Genomic DNA, 24,922 nt, shown 5'->3' with positions numbered 1-24,922 from the left:
CAATTCATTCAATCAAGAAGGTGTGACCCCATTTTCTAGGTAGTCTCCGACACGGAAGTGGATTTCAATACCTCGCGATACTTTCTTTACAACTTCACTCTGCCTGGGTACAACGTACTCGAGTGCGCCTCAACCTAATTCAAGGCCAGTATCACCATGTCGTAGGACGGCGCGGTCGGCCACAGCGGCGATTCAATACACATGTCGGTTCTCAGCAGTCAGGCGGCCTCCAAAACGAAGCTTTACTCTTCGACCATAGTAAATCTATGGATCCACGACTCCCAAGGTACTCCGGGCTCCAAACCGGAAGTCCTCTTCAACCCAGAAGTCTTCCACGGAAATGCCTCTCCCGGAGACCTCGTTCAACTTACACCTTGGAAGTCGAACTCTAATTCTCACGAAGCTCTGGCCACGCTGAAAGCAGGCCTGGAAAACTCGGGTTCGGGGTTCGGGAGCGATAATGATGGACCTAGAAAAAATGGGAAGGAAGGCGATAATGGCTCCGAAAATCACCATGCACACTATTTATTTATCATACCAGAATGGAATCCAGATGAACGTGCGAGGCAGTCTGGCCTCCAGGTACGACCGCATAAACCCTATCGTTCGTTGACGCTGGGGTCAAGCTAACATGACATGGAATAGCTTTCTGTCGCACAGCATGTCGCGACCAAGTTCAAATTGTTGCCCCGAACCAAAGTAAAACTGACCATAGTACGTTAAATGGCGCTGTTAAGACAGTATTTATATCATGATTTCTAAGAACGTTATTTAGGTTGATAAAGTCATGCATGAGGCCTCTCATGTTGAAATTTCTTTCCGCGACCAGTACTTGTCACGGTCAGATATGTGGAGACTGGCGGCGAATGAGCTCGCTGGCAAATGCCTTTACTCCTCACGAAGGATCAACTTTGTCGGAGCTATCAAAGCCCAGATCCATGGTATCTGGATCCGAGGGCAGAAAGTACAATCCGCCTACTTCTCTTCTAAAACCCGGCCCATTTTTCGATCCTCATCGGCAAGGTTCGTTCTTTTCGTTCAGATGTCCAAGGAGATGTGGCATTTCGAAAATGAAGGGAAGGGCGAGATTCTTTTTAATAAAATGGTTAACGGTTTCCTCCCTGAGTTATTCAAAAGGTGGAAGAGACTAAACGCCCGCCATCTCGTCAGCATCGTTCTTTTCACACGCATTGTTTATGACGGCGACGTCAAAATTGGGGTTATGGAAGCAGGGGACGAGCATACTGCAATGACAGCGTTCCGAAAACCACTTCAGTATCGTGACTTCTTCCGGGTTGTCGTCACGCACAGAGAGAGTGAAGATTGGACTGTTATTCTCCATCAGCTCAAAAAGGAATTTGCAGTGTTCCTCAAGGACATCTTGGTCCAACCAACAAGAGCTCCTTTAGATACTCATATCGAGCAGCCGGTTAGCCCCGGTGGTACAGCTCCTACACCTGAAGACCCTTTCCCAGAGTCGTACGTTATTCGTGGAGAACCTTCAACGTCAATCCAAGGAAATATCTTGGAAGCTATCAATCTTGCTTGTAATCAGTTTTCCCGGGATCACGTTGATCGAGACCTTGTTCGAACCGGGATTTCTATAATAATTATTACCCCGGGAACAGGTCACTTCGAGATTGACTATCAGATGCTTCAAATGACCACAGAAAATTTGGTATCCAACGGGATAGGGATCGATCTCGTTTGCCTCTCGCGACCTCCTTTGCATAGCACCCCTCTGTTCAGATATAAAAACCCGAATCTTCAAAAAACACCCGACCCACGCTCCCCGGTCACCTCAAGGTCTCGAGCTGGGACCCTTAACGACTTCGGAAAACGATCCGGCACAGAAACTCCGCACGATGCCTCCGGCCATGGGGGAAGACGCATGTCGAATGCGACCATCGCGGGTAAACTTGCAGACGCACTGAACAGTGGAATAACAGATGAACATATGGTAGACGCATTAGGTGACGAATACCTATATGCTGTCCCTCATTGGATTGATGTCTCATTCTGGTCTAACTCATCGGAAAGAAAATCTCGCCATCACCGAATGCAAGCTGCTGCAAGGAGCAGAGCCTCCAATGTCACCGGTCTTACTAGTCATACAAGGCAAAAGAAAAGCTCAAACTTCAAGCCGAGATGTAAAATGTACGAACTTCAAATGATGGGAGTAATGGAGAACGAAGTGGCCAATATCAGTATCCCATTTCTCCATGAAAATCCTTTCTTTGTGCCATATGAAGATCATACAAAGCATGAAGAAAAGCGACTCATCGAGGGCGCCAACGAAAGGAAAGAACTTGCTGCCGAAGAAAAGAAACGAGTGGAAGCTGCGAAGAAACACGAAAAGGCAATGCAAGGCTACATGGACAAATATGATGATTATGCCTTCAGGCCGTTGCATGATATTCTGAGTGCACAAGACGAGGCTAGGTATCAGAGAGTCTTTGAAGACCAACAACGAATCGACGAGATTGTTCAGGAAGACCCAAATGTTCTCAGTACAAGTTTTCGGAGCAATGTGTCTCGAAGAAGCCTTGGCCCAAATACTGGAGCATTCTTCGATCGTCAAATGAAACAGCGGAGGCCTAGCCTCGAATCTCCAAACGAAACTGCAGAGCTCGCGACCTCGACGGAAGATAAGGAAGTTGTTGAATCAAAACCTCTCCATAAAGCACTTCCAATAATTTCAAAAGAGGATCCCAAACCCGAGTCAAAAACCGATAAGAATAAGCTTGCGAGGGGTCTCCTTGGATCTGGTGGATTTAAAGTCTTCGGGTCATCATCAAAGGCTGCCCCAAGTGCGGCAACAAGCGCGGCGACCCATTTCCCCATCCTTACAAGAGGGTTTACACCCGCTGCTGTAACGGCTCGGACTTCGATTAGTTCTACGAGTGGTGGATTCCTATCGAACGCAATATTCTCTCCAGACCTCTATATTAGGAACAATAGTACAGTGTCTGTTAGTCAGGCCTCACTCAATGACGGCAAGGATTCTGACACCAAGTCTCTAAATGACTTTTCCTTAAACACTCCAAAACCAAGCAGACCTATAGCTATTCGAAATACAACCTTGGACATTAAAGAAGAACCTAAACCACCATCTGCCATGGCTTTGAGCCCAACAGAGAGACGTCAAGGGATTGCTCTGCGTGAAGGAAGGCTTTCAAAAGGAGGCCAGATCGATACTCTAAAGGCAGCCTCCCAAGCCAGACTCGCTGCCCCAAGACTTGACTTGACGCAGACCTCTGGTCAGCTAAGTGTCGCACCAACTGCAAGCCCAGCATCGTCAATCCTTCCTTGGCTTACGATACTGAATCCTTCTAACCCCAAGAAAGCACAAATGAACGCTAAAAACCAATTTCGTCGATGGCAGCATGTCTTCCCCCGGCCCCTTAGGGTATCAACGATGAAGTGGAAATCATTATGTTCACCAGCAGCCCTCCCCCTTACAACCGAATATTTCCCAACTCTTGAGCAACTTGCCAACGAGTACTCTGAGAGTCCTTATGTTATTTCTCAGAACGATGACGATGATGTTGAGGAAATCAGTAGGAACCGAAAGGAACTAGTAAGAGAAATGGTATCGCAGAGATTGTCCCGCGGATTTCAGATTGTCGTTGGTGCCGCAGTCCAAGAGGCTACCGTAAACCGGATTGGAGAGCCAGACATTTTCGCTATGAACTATATGGGCAAAGCGGGGTCATCGGTTTATATGTCTATGGGACCGCATATCCACCAGCTTATTTGTGACGAGGAGTATAACGTTGAGGTTAAGCGGTACACCCGAAAACCGGTGGGCCAGAGAAATGGTGGAGCAGGCCTAGCACCTATTAAGTATAATGCATCAGTTCGAACGAACTATTCCGAAACATATCAGCCTTTGACTGTAGTATTTAAACCACCACAATACGACTATAGCTGGAACTATGTGGATAGGTATATCGGAGGATATGAAGAGGACTTTGTGGAGCCAATGCGATTCTGGAGGGCAAGATTCATTCTTATTCCAGTCGACCTGCCTCCCGGGACCGGTCTACAACGGCGGCAAACTATTACGGGAATTCCTCAGGAGGACCTCAACGACGAAGAGATCCGGCTCGAAGGTATTCAAAAACTTACACAACTCTTCCAGAGACATCGTTACGTCCCTCCTGAAGAGCGCAGATACCAAAGGACAAAGAAAGGAAAGGATGACAACCCTCTCGAAATTGTCTTCAAAACGGCAAATCCATCCGTAGTGGTAGCAAAGGAGGTTGAGAGTCTACCCTTGATTAGTGAAGCAGACACCAATGCTCGCCGACAGCATCTGATTACGGGATCAGATATGTTCGAGAGAAGTGGTATGCGGCTACCTACCCTAGCACAAGAATTGCAGGGACTAAGAGGGATCCGCCTCCAGGATCGGAGATGGCATCTAAGGCTCCATTATAACTGTTTCATCGGTTCTGAATTTGTCACATGGATGCTTTTAAATTTTAAAGACCTTGACACAAGAGAGGAAGCGGTTGAATACGGAAATGACCTCATGAAAGAGGGGCTCTTCCAGCACGTGGAGCGAAGACATGCCTTCCGTGATGGCAATTTCTTCTACCAGCTTCAAAGCGAATACGTGGCTGCTCGCCCCATGTCTCGAGGTGGTTGGTTCGGTGGGCGTAGCTCAAAGCCATATAACCTTGGTGATGTCGATCTAATTCCTGGGTCGCTGAGCCGCGCGAGATCCAATTCCGTTATTGGAGATAGTATCTATTTTAACAGTACAGATTCATCGTCTAGTATTCAAACGCCCAAGCAAAAGGCGAGAGTCGCTCTAAGTAAGGTCATGAAGTACAACATCGACCCTGGAAAAAAATCATACCGCCCAGAGATCGTCAACCTCCACTACGATAGAGTTCACAACCCAGAGAATTGCTACCATATTCGTATCGAATGGCTCAACGTTACTGCGAAATTAATCGACGATGCGCTGACGACATGGGCCAAAACTGTGCACCGATACGGACTAAAACTCGTCGAAGCACCAATCGATGAGATATGTGCGATCACTGCAAACGACCCTTTCAGGTCACCAGTTATCGCTCGTCTCTGTATCCCGCCACCGAATCACGCTAGCATCGATGGTTCAACCCCCACCCTGGCTACAATATATCAAGACACATTCTTCTACCACGAAGCCATTCTCAAGAGATTCAATTTTGTCCTAGACCTTGAGGCTGCGAAAAACTTCCCTCAAGATGTAGAGGTGTCATACTCATGGGGCATGCCAAACTATCGATATACCCAGTACATCCACCGCACCGGTGTAATATTTGCACAGATCACCGATTTGGGCGATTTTCTACTGCTTGCAAACAGGCTTTTTCAGGCACGGGGGGGCGCCGAGGTCAACAAATTTGACAACAACAACACTGGGAGAGACGACCGGCGTGGGGAGAATCGAAGTGCTAAAGGTGGCGGAGGGGGTCTGTTTATGTCTACTTTCCCCCATGCGCCTGCATCGTCCTCATTCACGGCAGGCTCAGGGTTCAATCCGATGGTATCATCGCAGCAAACATTTGTCACTGCTGAGACTATAAAAGAAGAACTGATATCCTTCTGCAAAGACCCAGAAAAACTACGGTCATTCTATGAGGAAATCGATACTAAGAGTGTGACTACGATCCCCCCCACGCCTCACGTCGGTCCAGTTGGGGGTGCAGCAAGTGCACCTTTGGGACCTACAATCATCGGAATTGCGAATATCCCAAGTATACCAGGCGGGTTGTTTGGTACGGCGAGCCCTGGGATGAGGGACCCTGTTAGTCCAGCGATGTTGGCATTAGGCAGTATTAGCAACGCAAGTACAAGTAGTATTAGTACGCTAACAGGAAACAGGAGTAACATAAGTGTGTTCAGTGGGGATAGGAGGAGCACAAGCCAGAGCTCTGGGCTCGCGGGTGATAGGGAAAGGGATAGTTGATGTAATCGAAGGGGTAGGTTGGCGTTTTGAAACAGCTTTGTAATAGTATTAGTGCAATTGTATATAGCCAAAAGTGTATGATAGTGATGTTTATATGCTGCGGTTAAAGAGTCCTCTAGCTTTCGATATTAAGCATGTTAACATTCTCCCGGCGTTTCAAAGTCCGGCTCTAGCTATAGCTGGCTACATCGCTAAACGAACCGCGAATTAATATCTGATCTCGAGATGTTTGTGTTGAACATACAAAAATACCACATTCTCCACCAATAATCACTAGCCCTCGGAAATAGAGGCTGGATAACAGTAGAAGTTAGTTATTCAATGTAAATGCAATGATCACAAGGATACCAAACATCAAACGTCTGGTTAAGCGGGTTCGGAACGGTACCGAATACAACGGTGTAATTTCCGTATGCACTGTGACTATAAACTCGCCTATGCATTGCAGAGTGAAGCCCTCAAGCATAAATAAATTTGCAATTGGAAGGCCCGCATTCTAAGCAAGCAAGCACGGCACGAAGTCACTTTCAATTGCCGCACCTGGCCACCGATACCGGAATCAAACCCACTGTTGCATCAATCCTATTTTTTGAGTAATCACTGGTTCGTTATAGTGGCATCGAGAGTTTCTTATTGTTGCCAATCGCAATATAGGTTGGGGACCCCATGGCGCTGACGGGAAGGGAAGGGAAGGGAGGGAAGGAATGGGAAGGCGGGTGCTCCTCCATCAAGGGTGGGGTCAGTGCGGGATACCAATGAAGTAGGTTCAGGATTCTGAAGACACTTTTACCTCCAGAATGTCGCGGTGGTTAATCGATATTTTATCAATGTTAGAATTACGAGATGATACTAGTAAGCTCGAGTAGCCTGTCTGCCCATTCATATATGCAGCTCCAAAGACATGAGCAAATACGTATATACAGTAATTGACATTATGATACAATACCAAGAGAATCGACAATTCCCCTGTAAATGTCAAGAAGCCACCAAGATGCAAAAGCTGACAAGGGGATTAAGGGTTTGACTCGAAAAGACAGGTCTATCCGAAGCCACTGGGCGTTCCCTTGATCTCGGCATGAGTGGGATCCAAACCAGATCAAAATTATGGTCTTGCGCCCTCCCCAAACAGATCCAGGTTGTGAAATGCATGACAAGGGTGTCGTTTAGATGCCGGCAAACTTTGGATGAAAGAAGCATAAAATCGGGATACAAGAGCTTAGCGGTATATGTAGCAATTTATATGTTGACCTCAACTAGTCTCAAACTCACCAGCTTGGAAGCTTGGCTACCTGGTAGTTAAGTGCTTAAGTGGTTGTTGTTTCCAACATACAACATCCCAACTTTGAATCTGTCACGCAGGAACATCTAGGCGGCTCTTGATTAGCAATTGTATCCTTTCACAGCATTGCATTTGGCATGATCACGAGTTTGGAATTCATGGTGGTCATTTCGTTGGAAGAAAGGTTGGAGGCCGGGTCTAGCCACACTCCGGAGGGGAGCTCGTTGCCTTTTATGTCATAGCGGGGTGCATAAAGTAGTGGAGGGTGTCAGAAATTAAGATCAACGAGGCGAGCTTTCTCCAAGGCGGGTATTTATCGATAAAAGGAAACTTGCTTGCAGGCAAACAGTCGTGAGGGGCCGTTGGCTGTTCTTGACTCAAATATGACCGTCCGATTGGTGATCCGTACATGTACGAGCGAGACGAGGTTCTTCAGCAGAATCGCTTGGATGAATGCACAGATGTCGACCTCTCGCTAGCATCTACCGGTCAGTCCCGATGTGGCAATATTGACTGACAGTCTTAATAGTTCCATGGGGTTTCTATTATATCCAAGTGGTCAACCTGGGCAGGGCTGAGAATGCGGAAGGAGATTCAGTGCACGAGCCCAGGTTGGCCTGGTCAGCATTTGGCAAAGCCGCTGGTAGCTTGTAAGGCAAAGCGTTAGACACCCGCTGTTGGATGGTCCGTCTTATGCGTCAAGTTGCTGTCATATGCCTCAAGATTTTCATTTCGAATGAATCTCATTTTGAGTATTTTCGTGATATCGGTAAAATTATTCGATACTCGGGCTCAATGATTGACTGGCCAGTTAAATGATTTCCCGATATCAGTGGAGACGGAGACATAAATTGATATTTTAGCGTTCCGACTAGAGCTCTCACGGAATCGATCTTTTCATCCGGCATCCAGACCTCATAAGAACTTCTGGCCGGTTGCATTGTATGTACCCCGCCAAATCTAACCCTGCTCGAAACAAGAGAGCATGACATGATACAGTTAAATTTGAAGAACCGCTTTTCGTCGATGCCCCACTCCATGCGGAATTCTCCAACATGGAGTACTATCACAGATGCCGTTCTTCGGCGAGAATCGATGAAAAATTTTTTCCATTTTGAATTCGTCGGACAATTTCCAGAATTTCATCGACATTTCTCGGGCCGGCCTCTCAATTCTAATACTGGTTTGAACAATTGCAGTTGAGAGGTTTTCAATGTGGCGGTGGGTATGTTCCTTTTTTTGTTTTTTTGTTTTTTAAGTTCTCGTCAACATAATATCTAGACATTCTTGAGAAATGCAATCAGGCAGGTCGGGCACGGCCTTTTATATTTGCGAACAGCACAATTAGAAACGACCCATTCTTATCGATTACATGAACTGCATCTGGCGAACGAAGTCGGGTTTAGCAGTTGGCTTCGTTAGGCTGCGAAGCGAAGAATTGTAATCTGGGGGGGTAGAAGAATTGAATAAAGTTTGGTGGCCATTAACTAGAGTTAGACCAGATAGGTATCGGTTAAGTCTGCGAGTTTGATGTTTCTTCCCTAACCCCAAGCGCCAAAAGCCATCAGATGGACAAAACCGCAGGGAGCTCGTGTGTGCGGATAACAGAGAGTATTATGCCGTGTGATGCTTGACGGCTAAGTGGAGTAGCAACCGGATGTTGACGGCCTCTGAGACAAAATCAAAATATTATTGATCCCGCGGGGAAAATGACAGCCGATGTAGATATGTATACATGTATGTAGGTAGATGCAAGTCCTGGAATGAAGACTCAAATGTTGACGTGAGGATTGGCTAGTTCCCATCGAGCGGCTGGGATTCGTCTGTGTGCGAGAGGCAAAACAACCGTTTACGGAAACTCATCCAGTGTACCATCCATCACACTAGCAATTCTCCCAGATGGCAGCTGTTAGTGTGGTTCGAACGAGCTAGCACCGAGAATAGAAGCGGGCCCTAAAGGTCTTGTGCTGTGGATACATATATCTGGACTGCCCGGGTTTGCAATTGTGGTGCATGCACGACCTGTCGCATATATCTCTGTTTCTCTTCATTGCATCCAGGAGTTTAATTCCATATTGGTCAACATGGCTCCATAGATTCACCTTGTCAGGTACAAGATTCAACGTCGCCTTCTGGTTCGGGTTGAGCTGGGGTTGCAGAGGGGCTGCAAGGTAAACCTTATACAAACTTCGAACTCGGGCAGCATTCCCATCATCCTTTCCACCGGTCTTTTTCGAGATATCTTGTCTGTTTCAGCAGCAGTTAGTCGGAACATAAAGGCCCATATAGCTTTCTGTTAATCCCTCACGAAAACCCGACCCTGTGGTAATCAAATACACTGCCCGACAGACCGGAAGCTCGACGCCGGTTCTTCTTGTTATAGTGTTGCGGAGACTTTGGTTTGGCCGAATTCCAGCTCGATCTCCAAACCATCCCAATATTGATAACGAAAAGGAGTCTCCTGTCACCCTGCGGGAACCCGATAATTGCACCAGTTACTTTGCGATCTACCTTTTTTTCCTCCCGACACCACGACCCATCGACACGAGAAGAGCTGCGGCGTAGCCTCGAAAACTGCAGAATTTTCCCGTTTGACCAATCGATCACGTAGGCTGACTTTTGGAATTTCAGCGTAAGTGCGCTCCAATATCTTATTTCCAGCTTCTTAGGCCCCCTTTTGGTGTGCGTTATCATGTTGGATATTGGTATCTCACTCATATTCGGACTACATATGTCTCAATATCAAAAACGTGATTTGATGCTGAGCTATTCGTATCAGCCCGTTGGGTATTATCACCTGAGATGGGGCTCTCCTGCTCCTTCATCCCTTACCTCCAAAGGAATGCTCGTCGCATTCTTTTCTGCTTTGATATTCCGTCTAATAGCTGTTTCGAGCTTCCCGTTTTTGCTTCGTCTTCTTTCAAGTTGAGAGATGTCCCGTGGCCTCACATGTCAACATGAGGTATCCGAGCATCCGTGTCTGCTCGCCTAAGCCATCGGGGAGGTGGGAGCTGGTCCACCAGGCTCACTCACGAGATGCTCGAAACAGCACACATATCACATGTAACATCTCATCTTTCCTGTACCCAGCATCTGTATTGGTTTCAATATCAATATACTTGCTGCGATTTGCTTTATTTTTGAATTTTTGAAGGATCGATATTTCAGGTTTCTGTGTAGCTTCTTTGCGCATGAGTATGTGTAACCTCCAGGCTTCTTGCATTAAAGCATCCTGATAGGGGAGCAAAGCATACTTTTGCAGGCGCAAACCTTGTATGTGCTCTCATCTCGTGCAACCTTGTGGCAGCATCGGCCTCCAGCGGTACATTCCTTTGAGGATGGGAGGCTCGCTCTTAGCATGCTGAACCACCACGTCACACGAACCCAAGGGCGAGTTCCTTGGGCGGTGAGGCAGAAGGGGCTAAAAAACATCGGACGAATAAACTATAGGCTAGCGAGCAGCCTAAGCAAAGTCGACGAGCTGTCGGGTCATAATAGACGCATGCCCTTTTGTTCTTTCGATCGATCTCTTCGATCTTGCTTGTCCTTGTCCTTATTCCCACGCAAGAATATTGCATTGCTTCATGGAACTGGCCATCTGCGTTCCCTTTCGCCTCTATGCGACTGGACCTCCCAGTACGTGTAAGGTACGAAGGTACATTTCTTATTCGAACCTCGCTCTTCGCATGTCTCTTTTCCGTTATCATTCGGACGGCGTATTAGTTTGCCATGTTAGCATGTTGGGCTGGCTGTCCCATTACTGTCAGAGGTGACGTTGGCTTACGCTGATGTATTTCTCATTCCCTCCGTCTCAACTGGTCAGAGCGTGCAATCTTTGAGCCACGATCTCTCCACCGATGATAGGCTTTTTTTTCTTTCCTCGTTGATGTATTCCTCCATCGTCGTCGTTTAGTCGTTAACGTTGATGGGCCGTGGTTTTTGTCCGCCGTTTGGTGTTGGTTCTGTAGCTTGCTCATGGTTAGCACTGTAACCCATCTCGCCCTTTCACCTGGTACCAATATTGTTCATTCACCTCACCATCACCATCATCATCACCAACCTTCTTCTATTTGTTTTGTTGTCAAATTCTTACATCTTTCTCGCAAGCACCAATCTCATATCTCAATTTCTTATCACTAACTCCCCTTTTCAGGAGATCCTACCCTCATAAAACCAGTACATAGTTCCTTCGGGCCGCGCGACGACTTGGTGTTAGAAAGGCCGCCTCATTCCTGCACGCCAGCATACATTTTCTCAGATCTCTATCATACAACCGCCCCCCACGACCAAAGCTACTTATGGATATACAAACTACTAGCATACAGCTCTTGAGTTCTATCATGTTCGTCAATATATCATTCAGAGCAACAGCACGAATCCAAAGAAGAGCGGTGGCCAAAATGGCCTAAGCATCATCGCTTCGACCTTTTAACGTACAGAAAAGCCCTCCCAATACCAACCCAAAAGGAGACCTATTTCTTATCCTGAATACATTAACACCAGATAGCACTACATTCAATATGCTCGGGCGTCTTCTTTCAATATCCTCGTCCAATACTCCAAAGGCCCCAGCCAACGACGAAGCCGAGGATGCTCATACGAGGGCTCTTCTTTATCAAGCAAATAACACAGTCAGCACTTGCAACTGCTCCGAGGAGGGAGGAAAAGGTTGTGTTCGCGATGTCAGAGTCATTATAGCACAAGATTCCGTCAATGGGGATACAAAGCTGACAATCTACGACTCCGTTCCCATCCAAAACCCTCAGAGTCTGGGTTCACGGAAAGCCGATTCTCCTGGTCTCTCGACAACATCTGCTCCTAGAAACAGGAGAAGATCTGGTGCCCGTTTATCGGTGTCCGGGATTCAATTTTCCCCAGCCACCGGAGCTGAGGATGAAAGAAAGGTGCTCCAGGAATGTATGTTCGGTTCTTCGATACTGGCATACAAAGGCCCAAGTACCAAAGTACATGTCCTGCCATCGGCCCCTCAGACTACTACACCAACTGTTAGTACAATATCATCAAGTGTTCCGAACACACTACGAAGAAATCCATTGAAGGCTCCTGTCATGGGCCAGATATCCGCCTCCGCACAAGATTTGACCGCTGGCGCCACTCAAGAGGACATCAAGAGCGTTTTAATCACCCGCACCTTCAATGTCATCTTACCTTCGTCATCTAGTGCGACATCCGTCCCTCAGCAGCACCATCATCATCATCATCATCATCACCATGTGTCGTTCAAAGTTCCCTCAAGAGAAGAGCTGCCAGTTACTCCTAGTAGCTCAGTGGGCTCAACTCATGGGTTTCCTTTCCCTAATATGGGCTCAAAAATGAACACTCCACCTAGTGCTCTGAAAGCTGTCAAACCACCGAAGACTATCAGTTACGCCATTGGATTGATCATCTCCATTCCGAACAACTCCGCCCACCAGTCGTCGAATGTTCGACAAACAAAGCCACTAGGTGACGTCGAGTTCATAGACCCTCTAGCTACTATTCGTCGACCAAGCCAAGCTCCCTTGCCAGACGAACTGGCGGAGAACTTGGTAGATAATAGAATGGATCTTGTGACTAAGAATTGGGATATCATCACTCGGACACTTAATGAATTGCAAATTGTGGCGACACAACGGATCACATCTGCATTAACTGCGAAGGCCGCTATATTGTCACCACCGACTTATGGCCCCCAGAGAAAGACGTCCTTAGATACAGCGTCTTTAATGAATGACCCTATCATCAAAGAAGAAGTAGAAAGACAGCGGTGGAGAATCACCACTGGCCTCCAAATACCTCGAGTAATCACTGGACAAGGCCGCTGGAGCGAATGGAGGGAGGAAGCTAAATGGGCTGGTACGACCTTTGGTGGGAGAGATCGAAACTTGTAAGCAACCCCATCGCACCCTCATATCCCTGCTCTGTATACTGACGTGCATGTAGTTTTTTCCTCACCCTGTTAACGGCTTTCCTCGGTCATCATCCCGACTGGCTGGACGTGCTCGCTCCGCCAGTGTATCGTCGGAGGCATGTTCAGAGGCAGCGAACACTCGGCAAGGAGGATGCATATCTACCTTCCAGGACGGTCATTGTTTGCGACAGCAAGCTTGTATCACGACGACTCGTCTATCTATTGGCGGCATTTCTTCCTGAGCGTTCATCTCCTACGACCCACTGGACAGGCGACTACACCTCGTCGAACCGTAGCACAGTTAGTGACGATGGTCTTGGGCGTTCTCCACCGAGCAAGGGGCCAGATTTCAAACGAGAGATCCGTCGTGTCCCGAGTAAACTCAGTATGGTTGAGGGGGTAGATGAGAACGATACTCTGACGAGCACGTGGGATGTACCCAAAATCATGAACAGCCATGCGGGCGATAGGGACGGGAGTTCCTCTAGGATAGGCACCTCCCTGCCTACTCATTTTGGCACTGCGCAGTTACCCATCCCGTTCTCAACCCCCCGTAAAGCGCCAAGTACCACCACAACGGATAGTATTGCTCCCCACCCAGCAAACCTGAGCTCCTCATTCAAAAAGGAGCACTCTGAGCCCCGCCCTGGAAGCAGTGGCTCATCAGTCAGCGTCGGGCTCATGCAGACTTTAAGACGGGGTGGTAGCAATAACACGAGTGGAAATACGAATGAGTCTTCTGGCGGTACTAACGCAAGCGGCTGGGGTAGCTTCTTGAGCAGCATATGGTCAAGTCCAAGAAGTCGTGGTAGCGCAAGCATCGCTAGTAGCTTGGCATCGACGGTCGCCGATGACACAAATGCAGAAAGTGGAAGGCTGCGTCGCACAGAAACTGGTTTGTCGGATCATGTGTACGACAGCGACATCCATGGCTATCTAGGGCTATATGACGGACAAGGGGATGAGGCGACACGGCCACTTGCATTCAGCCCACCCACGCACTGGCACCAGGATGGGATACGTACCCCGGGTTTTGAGGAGAGCACCCTCAGATATTCTGTGGACGACGACGGTATCATCGATGTTGATATCCCGATGGGATTGCCCGCGGTGCAACCTAATTTCGACGTAGGAGGGCTGGGGGCTATTGGATCATCACCATTGCCATCATCACCCACATCAACCACTGCTGCGGAGTCTTCAATGGAAAATTCGGTTATATCTCTCTCCGCGTTGACACTTCTCCCACCCTTTCCGCAAGCGACTGGAGAAAGTGATACTACAGGTAATGTCGCTGCGGAACTTGATCGGTTTCATCCGGATTTTATCCTTCAGGCCGTAAAGTCCTATCGAGATCTTGAAAAGGACGTTCGTCGCGGAATGCAGTCCGAGCCAACACCAGCATTAATCCCCACGCCGGCGAACGAAAATGGTCGGGAAGAAGCAAAATGGATCGATATCTGCAGCACCCTCATCGCTGATACTAACACGATGAAGATCAAGCGGTTAACGCTCCGGAGGAAGAAAAAGCCCACACCATTTTTCTCGCAGCATCTTACTCCAGCACAACTCGTTGCTCACACTTTTATAAGGGAAGAGCATGAAGAGGAAGAATTCGTTGAAGAGGATGTTATGGATATGGAAGAGCTACTCGTTTCGGCAGTTGAGAAAGTGATATCGGAATCTCCTCCAAAATCCGGACTTCCCTCGCGAACTGCGAGTGTCAAATCGCCGAAGGCGAGGCCTCAGAACTCGCGTAGACGCACAGATGTGTCTGATAGCAAAGCTGCCAACCATGACACTAGGAAGGCTGTTTTAGGGTCACTCGAGGACGTCGTGCGCAAAGTTGCAGACGATCGAAATGCCCTCGTTGAAAACGTTCTCACAGAGGGCGTGGCTAGATGGCTGAATGAGCTAGAGGACGCAGGGGCAGTGTAGTACATCTACCCTCAAGTGGACCTAACTCTTTGATTCTTCAACAGTGTCAGCTATGTTACATTATCATCATCATCATCATTATTATTATTGTACCAGCTTCATTTATCTGTTCTTTGTGGCTTTACACGGACGGAGATGGTTTTCTGTGGCGTTTCGTGATTGTCTTGTTTTGCTTTTCTTTGTGGGGGTTTCTCCTTGATTTTTCGTGTGCTTTATAGCTTACAACTATCTCTTTTTTGTAATTCTCAGCGTCTTGTTGATTTCCTACATATACCAAGGGAACATGGCTGTTTTGTTTTTATATGGGATTAAGGGGTTAAGATAGGAGATGGGGTGTAAGTGTTCGCATATGTGGAGGTGTCTAATGACTGTTACGGAACCATCATGGCTCTTGTTCTTTCTGTTCGATTGATTCTAACGATTTTCCTTTTCTTTTCCTTCCCTTTTTTTTTTTTTTTTTTTTTTGGTCTTTCAACTTCGTAACCTTACAAGCTTACTCTATTTTCGACCTTTGGGCGTCAATTTTCTCTGGTTGTGTATTAACTACATAGGTATTTTATCCTTAGGTTTGGGAGGGATTGCGGAGAAGTAATGGTTCTATAGGCTTGGAATGTAGGAAGTCTAGTAACAAATTTACAAGTTTTAATTATCATTAATAACAAGTTCCTGTCTACCTAGCCGTTAGTTTGACGAAAGTTGTGGTAGGGAATCCCCTAGGCCTCCAGCTGCGACAAAATAATGTTAACCTGTTCAATTATTTTCGTATTCCCATATGCATATAGTAGTCGGGTTTGTTCGGGGCATGTGATGTTGGCTGCCTTCTAACGATCTCGCAATGTAAACGTGAATTGAAAATCCTTTAGTTAAACAAGTAATATACAGAAAGTAATCCCACATAATCAGCGTATATATAAGAAAAAATTAATCAAACAGAAAAGTAAACCACCAAATCAGTTCCTCGAGGGTTATTGTCTGACCCAAGAAACTATCTTAAACCTCAATTCTCTCTAGAGAATATGCACCTACGCCCAAGTTCTTGCGATACTTGCTTTCCCTTACCTGTCTCATCTTCTGGCCTGCTGGGTCTGTGCCCCTCCTATTAGTAACCGATGGTGGGTATCCCAATGGTAAAACTGCAGCCTTCCTCTTCTCCCTTGCTATAATCTCTGGTTTCTTTTGACGGCGAGGTCGAACATCGCCTGGTCTTATAGACTTGCGGGGACGTGAGGTTTGTGTCATGGCTTTACTATAAGCCTCTGCACGGCTCAGGAAGTGTAGCAAGGTTTCGGATACCTGGGCTGCACCTTCTAAGGATTCGCACGTCGCAGAAACCTCACTAGAGAGCGATTCTAGGAGCAATTCCTCCCTCTCAAACTCCTCAGCTTCGTCGCTGACCGGTTCTGGCTTATCGATACCGTATTGGACCAATGTATCCTTCGCCAGAAGCAACCCCGTCATCCCCGCCGCATCCACAGCACTGGTCAAAAGGTCACAAATTAGTCCTAGCCATTCATTATCTTGCGGACTTTCCGCAGCCTCGTTGATATTCCCAATGTTATCCCGTTCATCCGCGTCACGGAGGAGTTCACGTCGCAAGATACGAATCAAACCGGCAAGTTCTGCTCCGTTGAGGGTTTCTCTCAAGGTTCGGATAATCGCAGCCCTTGAAAATCTCCCGACACGGAGCAACGAGGCGCGGAGGATACGTTCTTTGACGTCACTTAGGTCTAATAGTAGCTGGGCTTGTTCTAACGCCTTTTCGACTTGTTGGGTTACCCGTTGGAGTTGCTCGTCATCGAGGGTTTCCTCGTTGAGATCCATTTCATCGATGTCGTTGACAGCGGTGGGGTCAGCACCTTGTACCAATCCTGTCATGACAATCTTGACGCTAGTGACAACTTCCTTCAATGGTATGGCTGACTTGGATGCGTTTTCAAGGAAGAAGAGGAGTAGATTAAGCTCCGGGTCAAACCTTGTCAGTGCATCGACAAAGCCACTGCCTTGAGCTGGCAAGTTGGTGCATGAGAAATAACCTTCCCACAGCAGAAACTTGAACACGTTAGGAACAGACATAGCAAGTTCTAGCTCCAAGGCCCCAGATTCCGTGATGACAGGTTTGAAGACCATTTCAAGGACAGCCGCAACGAAGGACTGGGAAAGGTTCTCGAGGTCTGGGTCGGCGTACTCTCCTTCCTCTGGTGGAGGGTAGAGAAATTCTGGAAGATCTTCATCCTTTGGCGTGGAGCCATTTGAATGGGGAGATGTAGGCTCAATATGACCTCCATTAGTACCATTCGATCCGTTCGCCGAATTACCATTGGCCATGGTTGTTTCAGTGATAGCGTAGACACCTGTTTTGCGGTCAAGTCCAACGAACTCTGCGAATTCTTTCTCAAAACCAAATGCGTCGCCTTCTGCTGCAAGCTCGCTGAGGATTTTTAAAACATCACGAGCGCGGCTTTCTTTATCCACTAGGTGCTCTTTTTCGTTGTCTTTCTCGTCTATAACTGTGTATTTCCTCTTGGCGCCATCGAAATCTTCTTCTATATCGACAGACCTGACACCCTTACATAGCGAGTCGAGGATAGTATCACCTGTGAAGAAACCAGATTTTGTAAGCTGGATGGCGAAACATCCGTGCTGGTTGAAACCGATTGCGACATCGATTTCCGAAATGTAACCGAGGAAGAGGAGAGAGCTGTGAAGTCCCGAATCCTGGACTTGGTTCGTACTGGATTTGCTGGTAGTATTTAGGGTACAGTGGGTGGCACCGTATTTAGTGTTATAGACACTGATTGCAGTTTCTGTAGATACGAACAAATTGCTGGAGGATGTAGGTAGAACGGATGAGATGAGGCTGCTGATTTCCAAGAGAGCTTCAGGCTCCGGTGCCAGTTTTGAGAGGTCATAGGTGGTTATTGCCTTGTCGACTTGACGGAATAGGGTACCAGTTGGTGCATGGAATGTGAATTGGGACTTGTCTGATGCTCCCGTGGTCGCCAATCGTACCTGTGCGAGTCTCCTGACATGGCCCATAGAAGAGGCATTGGATACCAAGTAAACCGAAGCTTCGACATTGTTCTCTTTCCGAATTGTCGCATTCAAGGTCAATAGAATGCAGTCGCCTGGTTTCGCTTGATACCCTGCCAGAACCTCCAACCTGTTCTTTAGGAGTGTCTTCTTCGCCGTGTTAACTGATAGCGTCGTGGACATGAGTAGAGGTCCCCTGGTTCTATGTGAAGGGGTATTTCGGCTGTTGACCACCCATCTCTCAACTTGAAGGTCTGCAGATAAACATTGAATGCTGGCATCTTCGGACACAACGAGGATGTCGTTTGTCGAAGGCTCATCATCGCCTTTAGTACTCGAAGTAATACTATGTAGCGAGATAACCGAAGAAGATCCAGTGACTGGGCGTGAATGTTGTTCGATAGTTGTATCCAAAGGACCGAAATCAGACACTGGCGACGACACGACAGAGTTGGTCCGGGAGCTTCGTCGGACTGCCTGTTCTTTCCAACAGGATATAGAGCGGCCTTCTAATGCTATTGAAGCATACGACCATCTTATAGAGCCATTGGCACTCCTAATTGAGAGTGGAGAGCAGCTGAACCGGGTGGTGGGAGGGGTAGAATAGGTTGATATTATACGAGGAGCTTGCACCTAACAATTTAAGACAAAGCGTGAGTAAAGATAATTAAGAATGTAAAGATTGTCATAGGGAAGCTTACATCGACGATAGAAACTCCATGACCATCCACCGCGATAGTGAATTCGGAGCGCTTTCGCTTTCTGGATGAGCCGGCTTGAATGTGAACTTGACTGCCGTAGCACTGCTTAGAAGATGTTTCTGAGGAATATTCTGCTCCAGAAAAGGGTAGGAGAGAGTAAGGATTAGACAGCGACACCGATGGCGCAGCTGTAGCTGAAGATATGGCCATCTTTGCAGGGAATTTGTGGAAGGTCGATGAGATGCGAAATTGTAGGGATGCAAGTATCACCACAGAAAAATTTCAGGTAACAAAAAAATTTAGAGCCGAAAGACGCCAAGCCTTTTTCCAGATGTTTGTCGATTCTAGAACTGCCTGTTTTGGACGAGTGGAAACGTGCAGCTGAACACCTCGCGTTGGATTCGAACGCGTTTGTTGTGGCTGCTTGCGATACCTATGTCGCAGACCTCACTTATGCAACTTCCCTCTCTCTATCTTGATACCTTGACCAAGTATCTCTACCAACAACCACAGACTCGCCAAGACCTGGTTAGCAATAACTACCTTAGCTATCCCTCTCTCACCTTCTATTTGGCCATTTACAGCTTTTCAATCCTTCAACAGTGTTTAAGTTACGAATCGAATTGAGTATTGGAAACATAGCTTCAGAGGATTCTTAAAGCAGCTTGGAGCAGCAAAGAAGAAGAAGAAGAAGAAGAAGGGGATAGATCTCGAGTACTGCACCACATGCTGATGGAGTTATAACTTCTCCTCTGGACTCGCCCAGGCAGCTCTAGCAATGGGCGGGAAGAAGCAGAACCCCATATCTAGTATGTTGACTCCCTTTTGATTCCTCATGACTTGGTGTTTTCTAACCATCTTGGACAGATTTCTTCATTGAGATACCCCCCGCAAACACGAACCCGAGCATTACCCCGCCTCTAGAGTCTGGACCCAAGACATATGAACAATCTCAATTACTACCAGAAGCAGTCGAGTCCCTCCCTACTCCTGCAGCTGAAGTCGCTCCTGCAGTGACGGAAGCCCTGCCAGCTCTTGTTCAGAACGATAAAACCCTGCACCCGTTCTTCGACAAGGAAACTCGTAAGCAAAGAATCGAGAAACTTATACCCTGCTGCCAGTAGATCTAACTGGTTGATAGGCAATGCAATCCAGCTCCAGAAATCGAAATCTACCTCTAAGTCCGACAAGGAGGCGCTGAATCTCCACAAGATATTGACAAATGATGATGCGGGCAAAATTACAAAGCCTAGAAAGCGGAAAGCTGGCAAGGCGGGTGCAAAATCAGAGCATGGCTCAAGATGCAGTCTGCCAGGTTTGGGATCTCATGATGAGGCGGTAGATGGACTTATCCGGGGAGACCCTATCTCAGAAGGCGACCTCCCAACACCTTCTTCTCCTCACAGTAGCGACTATGAGGATTCAGGTGTAGATGAGCCGCCGAAAGAGAGGGCTGCAAAGAAAAGACGAAAGAACTCTGGGAAACTGATATCCTTATTGACCCCGCCAAGGTCTTCTGAGAAGGAGGCACCACCCGCAGCTAAGATTACTCTTGTTGGCCTGCCGGCGCGATCATCCCCACCTCCCAGCACAATACCCACGAATGTCGAATCCCCTCGAGCCTTGGCCGATGGAACAAACAGGATCGTTCTTCATGTAAAGAATCAGCCTTCAACGGGCGCCCTACCGGCAGTATCTATAGCTGCACGTTCTGCTTTCGATCTAATGAAAAAGCCATCGGCTCCTATGACGAAGACGAGGAGCCGAAGCGCATCACCGCCTCCAGCTAGTACTTCTGAAGGCCCGCCTGCTAAGAAAGCGAGAACAAGAGGTAGACCACGCAAGTCTGTTGTAGATGCGGATATAACCCCACCGGACGCAAGTTCGCCGGCAGTTCACCACGACGAAAAACAGTCACTTCTCGTTAAGCTCGAGATCGGTAAAATTGCCGCGACCAAGCTTCTTCCACCTGGGTTACGACCAAAACTCGTAGTTAAGCTAAAGCTTAACAAGGAGGTCCTCGAGAAGTTCATCGTGAAGCCTCATCCATTTTTCGTGAAAGCAAGCGGAAAGCAAAAGCAAGCGGACGAGTCTACTACGAGGCCGCCTACGGAACCAAAGCCACCTATTTTCAAGGCAAATCCTTTCACATTCCAACCTAAACCGAAATTCAAAATTGAGCATCTGCCCCCGTGGCCGTCGAAAGATAATATACATGTTCGGAACATTGGTACCGAAGAAGTATTACCAACCCCGGCAGCTCATGGGCTGTTAAATAATACGTCTCGGAAAGGGAAAACGAAACAATCCGAGGTTACACCATCTGAATTTGTCTTAGAGAAGCTGCGCGAAAGATATTCAGATTTATACACGAAATACTCCTGGGAAGATGACTCGAACGGGCCGCCAGCCTCTCACCCCGCAGTCCGCGTGCCCGGGCGCAAGCTCATAGGAGCAAGCGATGTTATCAAATTCATCCATTCACAGATTGAGCCTTCACGCCTTTATGCTGAAGCCACGCATCCAGCCATTCGGGAGCTTATGAGGAAGATTGGGAACCGTGAAGGGCTGCTGACAGCATTCGACAAGTCCGAATGCGAAACACGGACTTGGAGCTCCCTATACGAACCAACTTCGAGTAGTTGTGTGCTACAAACTGGACAAGAGGCTCGGGAGTTAGGCCGATGGCTAGCTTGCATGAAAGTGACAGCTGTTGACAATGGCACAAATTCAAAGCCGAAAGCACCGGTTGTTAAGAAGAAGAAAAAGCCCAAACACGAACTAGATGACTTTGTCGTTAGCGAAAATGAAGATGAAGACACAATGTCAGATTTGACAGATCCTGAAGATGCGGAAGCCCTCCCAACCGGCCCACACTTCTTGAAAGGTTTCAAAAATTCGGAAATCCGACGTAAGAGCAGGGCCACTGTTCTTTCCACTGCCAATCCTCAGAAAAAGCGCACAAGTTCTCCACCCGCAAGGCTTCCCAATTCGATCATGCTGAGCGGTCCTTCAGGTGCCGGCAAGACGGCCGCAGTATTAGCAGCCGCTAAGGAACACGGCTTTCACATTTTCGAGATTCACGCTGGGACCAAAAGGGGCAGCAAAGAGATTCAGGAGCTTGTCGGAGACATGAGTCGTAACCATTTAGTGCACCAACCCAAGACCCAGGAACAGGCCCCTCGTACAGATACCGAACAATCAACGATTTCCAAACCGACGGGTTTCAACTCAATTTTCTCAAAGAAAGATACACAGCTGACTGCCCAAGGAGCCGCTCAGGGTGTTCAAGCAAAAGAGAAACCAAATCAACAGCAACAACAATCCCTCATATTAATTGAGGAAGCAGATACTCTCTTCGCGGAGGATGTTGGGTTCTGGCGGTACATTATAACTTTGATCCAAAAGTCGAAAAGGCCGGTCGTTATTACTTGTAATGACGAATCTCTTATAAAGTGTATCCCCGAGCTAGATCTGTATGCAATCCTAAGGTTCAAGCCCGCGAGTCCCGAATTAGCGGCGGATTATCTACTTTGCATGGCGGCCGCCCAGGGACACTTTTTGGATAGAGCGACGATTCTGAGTGTTTATGAGAGCTACAACTACGACCTACGAAAGAGTATTGCGCACTTCAGTTTTTGGTGTCAGATGGCGATCGGCGATCGTACATGGTGTAGCCGATGGTTTTATCTTCGGGATGATCCAGACAAGGGAAACCCGAGAAATGCAGCAGGCGAAGTCAAGCGATCTATAAGTGATGGAACATATCTTCCGGAGATGGAGTCGTTTGGTCGGGATCTCGTGATCGGCGAGAATGGGAGACCACTCGAGGCCAGCGAGATTGACGAAGCTGCCGTGTGGAAGGATATCCAGGACGGTGCTGTGGTTGATATCGGGGACCGATTCTACAATGAGAATCTAGAAAGCTGGATGGGAGCTCCCGAGAATACCTGGGATCCTAGTTGCCCTGGGAAGGGTAAAACTCTGTTGTCGGAATACTGCGATTACATTGAATCTTTAAGTACGCTAGATGCATACCAGGGGGTTGGTGTTTTTACGTACGATTACGATCTCTATCAGATTGATCCCGCTCCAAGCGGTCTCAAAGATTTCAAGGAAGATGGTAAAGATGACGACAAGGACCTATCGCCCGACGCTATCTTAGAAGTCACCCTAGTAGATGCAGAAAGGAAAACGGACCCGTTCTCTACCAGCTCCATGATCTCGATTACGGGACAGATTCTCGCCCGCAATATTCTACACGATGCGAGTCGACTTCATATGCCAGAAGAAACTTGCAATACGGTATTCGCACCATTAACAGAAACCAGGCTCGTGGATATGATTTCTTCAAACCGCAAGTTCCGAGAGGAACGTCAGAAGAAAACCCCGGAGGACCTTCGCTGGCCATTCTACAAGATCAAACACGGGGGTCACTCGCAAATTGGGCGACCGATGCGGGTTCTGGTAGATACCATACCGTATATTCGGGAGATCGCCCGGTATGATCTACAGAATGGGGAAGTTGCACGGGAGATGAGTAGTTTGATATCTCAACGACCAGTTGGTGGTGGCAAGAAGCGCACTACTAGAGCGTCCGCCTATGCTTCCGAGGGGAGAAGCCGTGGGGGCGCAAGGCCTCGTGGAGAACAATATTTCCGTGGGAGTCTAAAGGCGATGGTTGATACCGGGGGGTTAGAATGGGGCGAAGCGGTGTTCCTATATACACCACGCCCCGAGCCGGATTTTGAAGATGGCGTGGCCGAAGGAACGGCACCACCGGTTACAGAATTGCAGGAGATCCCACAAGAGGTAGAGCAAGAGGCGGAGATTAGCATTGCCGTACGACCTTCACGGAGACCTATTATTCATGACGACATTGAGGAATGGTGTTCCGATGCATGATGTGTAATATAGTGTATTTTCAGACTACACGGCTTTTGACGACATGGTATTCCTCACTCTTTTTTTTTATTGTCCCTGTTACTGAAGCGTGTTACTCGTTTTGTTTTTATTTATTCATGATCCTTCTTTCTTTTTTAAGAAAAAAATCCCCTTTTGCATGAATATATTGGAGAATGGCGTTACTGTGCATTGACGGGTTAGAATGTATTATATTGCAGACAATTGGAGGTAGCATCATACGTATGTGCCGTCTATCTAGATCCTGTACAAAAAACTTTTTATTGGAAAGTCCAACAGACTATCAAAAATGTTTAAATTTAGAGGAATGGTTTACAGATATAAATATGGTACCGTATGGGATATTCGGATTCACCGATTGGCACAGATCTGAGCACTCAATGCGCACTCGAAGGGAATTCGGATGAGGCAATGTTTTGTACAGTTTCTAGAACCCTACGAAACCTACAATGTTTTGAAGTTCAGATAATTGATATTTACCGGCCCCTCCGTTCCAAGGCAGCTGTTTCAATATGTTTTTTTTTTTTCCCTCCTTCCCTTCTTTTTATCATATATTATTTAACTAAAGACTCCTCCTAATACATAGGTAGTCGTAACTTCGATTACCGGATAGGTTTCAAGTGCTCGAGTCGTTCACAAGAAGAAGAAGAAGAAAAAGAAAAAAAGCCAACAAGCAAGTTGAACCGTGTGGTTCGGTCGGGCACTGACAGCCGAAAGAAAAGGAAGTGTCTAAATATAGGAACCTAAGTCAGTACCTAAGTCAATGGTTAGTGTGGAGGTAAGTACTAGGTCTTCGATCTTTTTTGATCAATTGCGACCCGCATGTGCAGAAAGTGCCAAAGAGGGGTGGGCGCTTAAGGGGCTGGTTGGTTGACTTTTTACTGGGCAGAGTGACGGATTGGGCCAAAGTTTTTTTGCGGGTGGAGGGGTATTTTACATGCTTTGGGGATTTGGGACCTTTTGAACCGGATATCTGGGTTTTTTTATTTTATTTTTATTTTTATTTTTATTTTTATTTTTATTTTTTCTTTTCATTTTTATTTTTAAATGTAGACAATTGGATTGTTCGGTCTTTTACACTACTTCCTACTTGACTTAAGTACTGTCAGTACTAGAATTATAATAACTAGTACTCAGTCACTTGAGTATAAACCGAATGGAATTAAATAGAA

At 47.2% G+C, this 24,922-nt stretch overlaps 4 protein-coding genes across 4 annotated transcripts; 3 read left to right on the top strand and 1 right to left on the bottom strand.

The window, feature by feature from the left end:
• Positions 1 to 201: 201 nt before the first annotated feature.
• Positions 202 to 5,968, top strand: AOL_s00004g534 (uncharacterized protein; the record flags this gene model as incomplete). The annotated part of the gene is made up of 3 exons (XM_011119183.1): positions 202 to 582; positions 646 to 714; positions 776 to 5,968. 3 exons carry the CDS (start codon positions 202 to 204, stop codon positions 5,966 to 5,968), a joined length of 5,643 nt encoding a protein of 1,880 aa, XP_011117485.1.
• Positions 5,969 to 11,767: 5,799 nt separating this feature from the next.
• Positions 11,768 to 15,096, top strand: AOL_s00004g533 (uncharacterized protein; the record flags this gene model as incomplete). The annotated part of the gene is made up of 2 exons (XM_011119182.1): positions 11,768 to 13,134; positions 13,191 to 15,096. 2 exons carry the CDS (start codon positions 11,768 to 11,770, stop codon positions 15,094 to 15,096), a joined length of 3,273 nt encoding a protein of 1,090 aa, XP_011117484.1.
• Positions 15,097 to 16,086: 990 nt separating this feature from the next.
• Positions 16,087 to 19,037, bottom strand: AOL_s00004g532 (uncharacterized protein; the record flags this gene model as incomplete). Its single annotated transcript, XM_011119181.1, has 2 exons — positions 16,087 to 18,759; positions 18,828 to 19,037. 2 exons carry the CDS (start codon positions 19,035 to 19,037, stop codon positions 16,087 to 16,089), a joined length of 2,883 nt encoding a protein of 960 aa, XP_011117483.1.
• Positions 19,038 to 19,605: 568 nt separating this feature from the next.
• On the top strand, positions 19,606 to 23,732 carry AOL_s00004g531 (uncharacterized protein; the record flags this gene model as incomplete). The annotated part of the gene is made up of 3 exons (XM_011119180.1): positions 19,606 to 19,636; positions 19,695 to 19,910; positions 19,969 to 23,732. 3 exons carry the CDS (start codon positions 19,606 to 19,608, stop codon positions 23,730 to 23,732), a joined length of 4,011 nt encoding a protein of 1,336 aa, XP_011117482.1.
• Between the last annotated feature and the right edge of the window lie 1,190 nt (positions 23,733 to 24,922).

The sequence above is a fragment of the Orbilia oligospora genome (assembly GCF_000225545.1).
Source record: "Orbilia oligospora ATCC 24927 unplaced genomic scaffold scaffold00004, whole genome shotgun sequence".
NCBI classification, from domain to species: domain Eukaryota; kingdom Fungi; phylum Ascomycota; class Orbiliomycetes; order Orbiliales; family Orbiliaceae; genus Orbilia; species Orbilia oligospora.
This window is presented reverse-complemented; position numbering and strand designations above follow the sequence as displayed.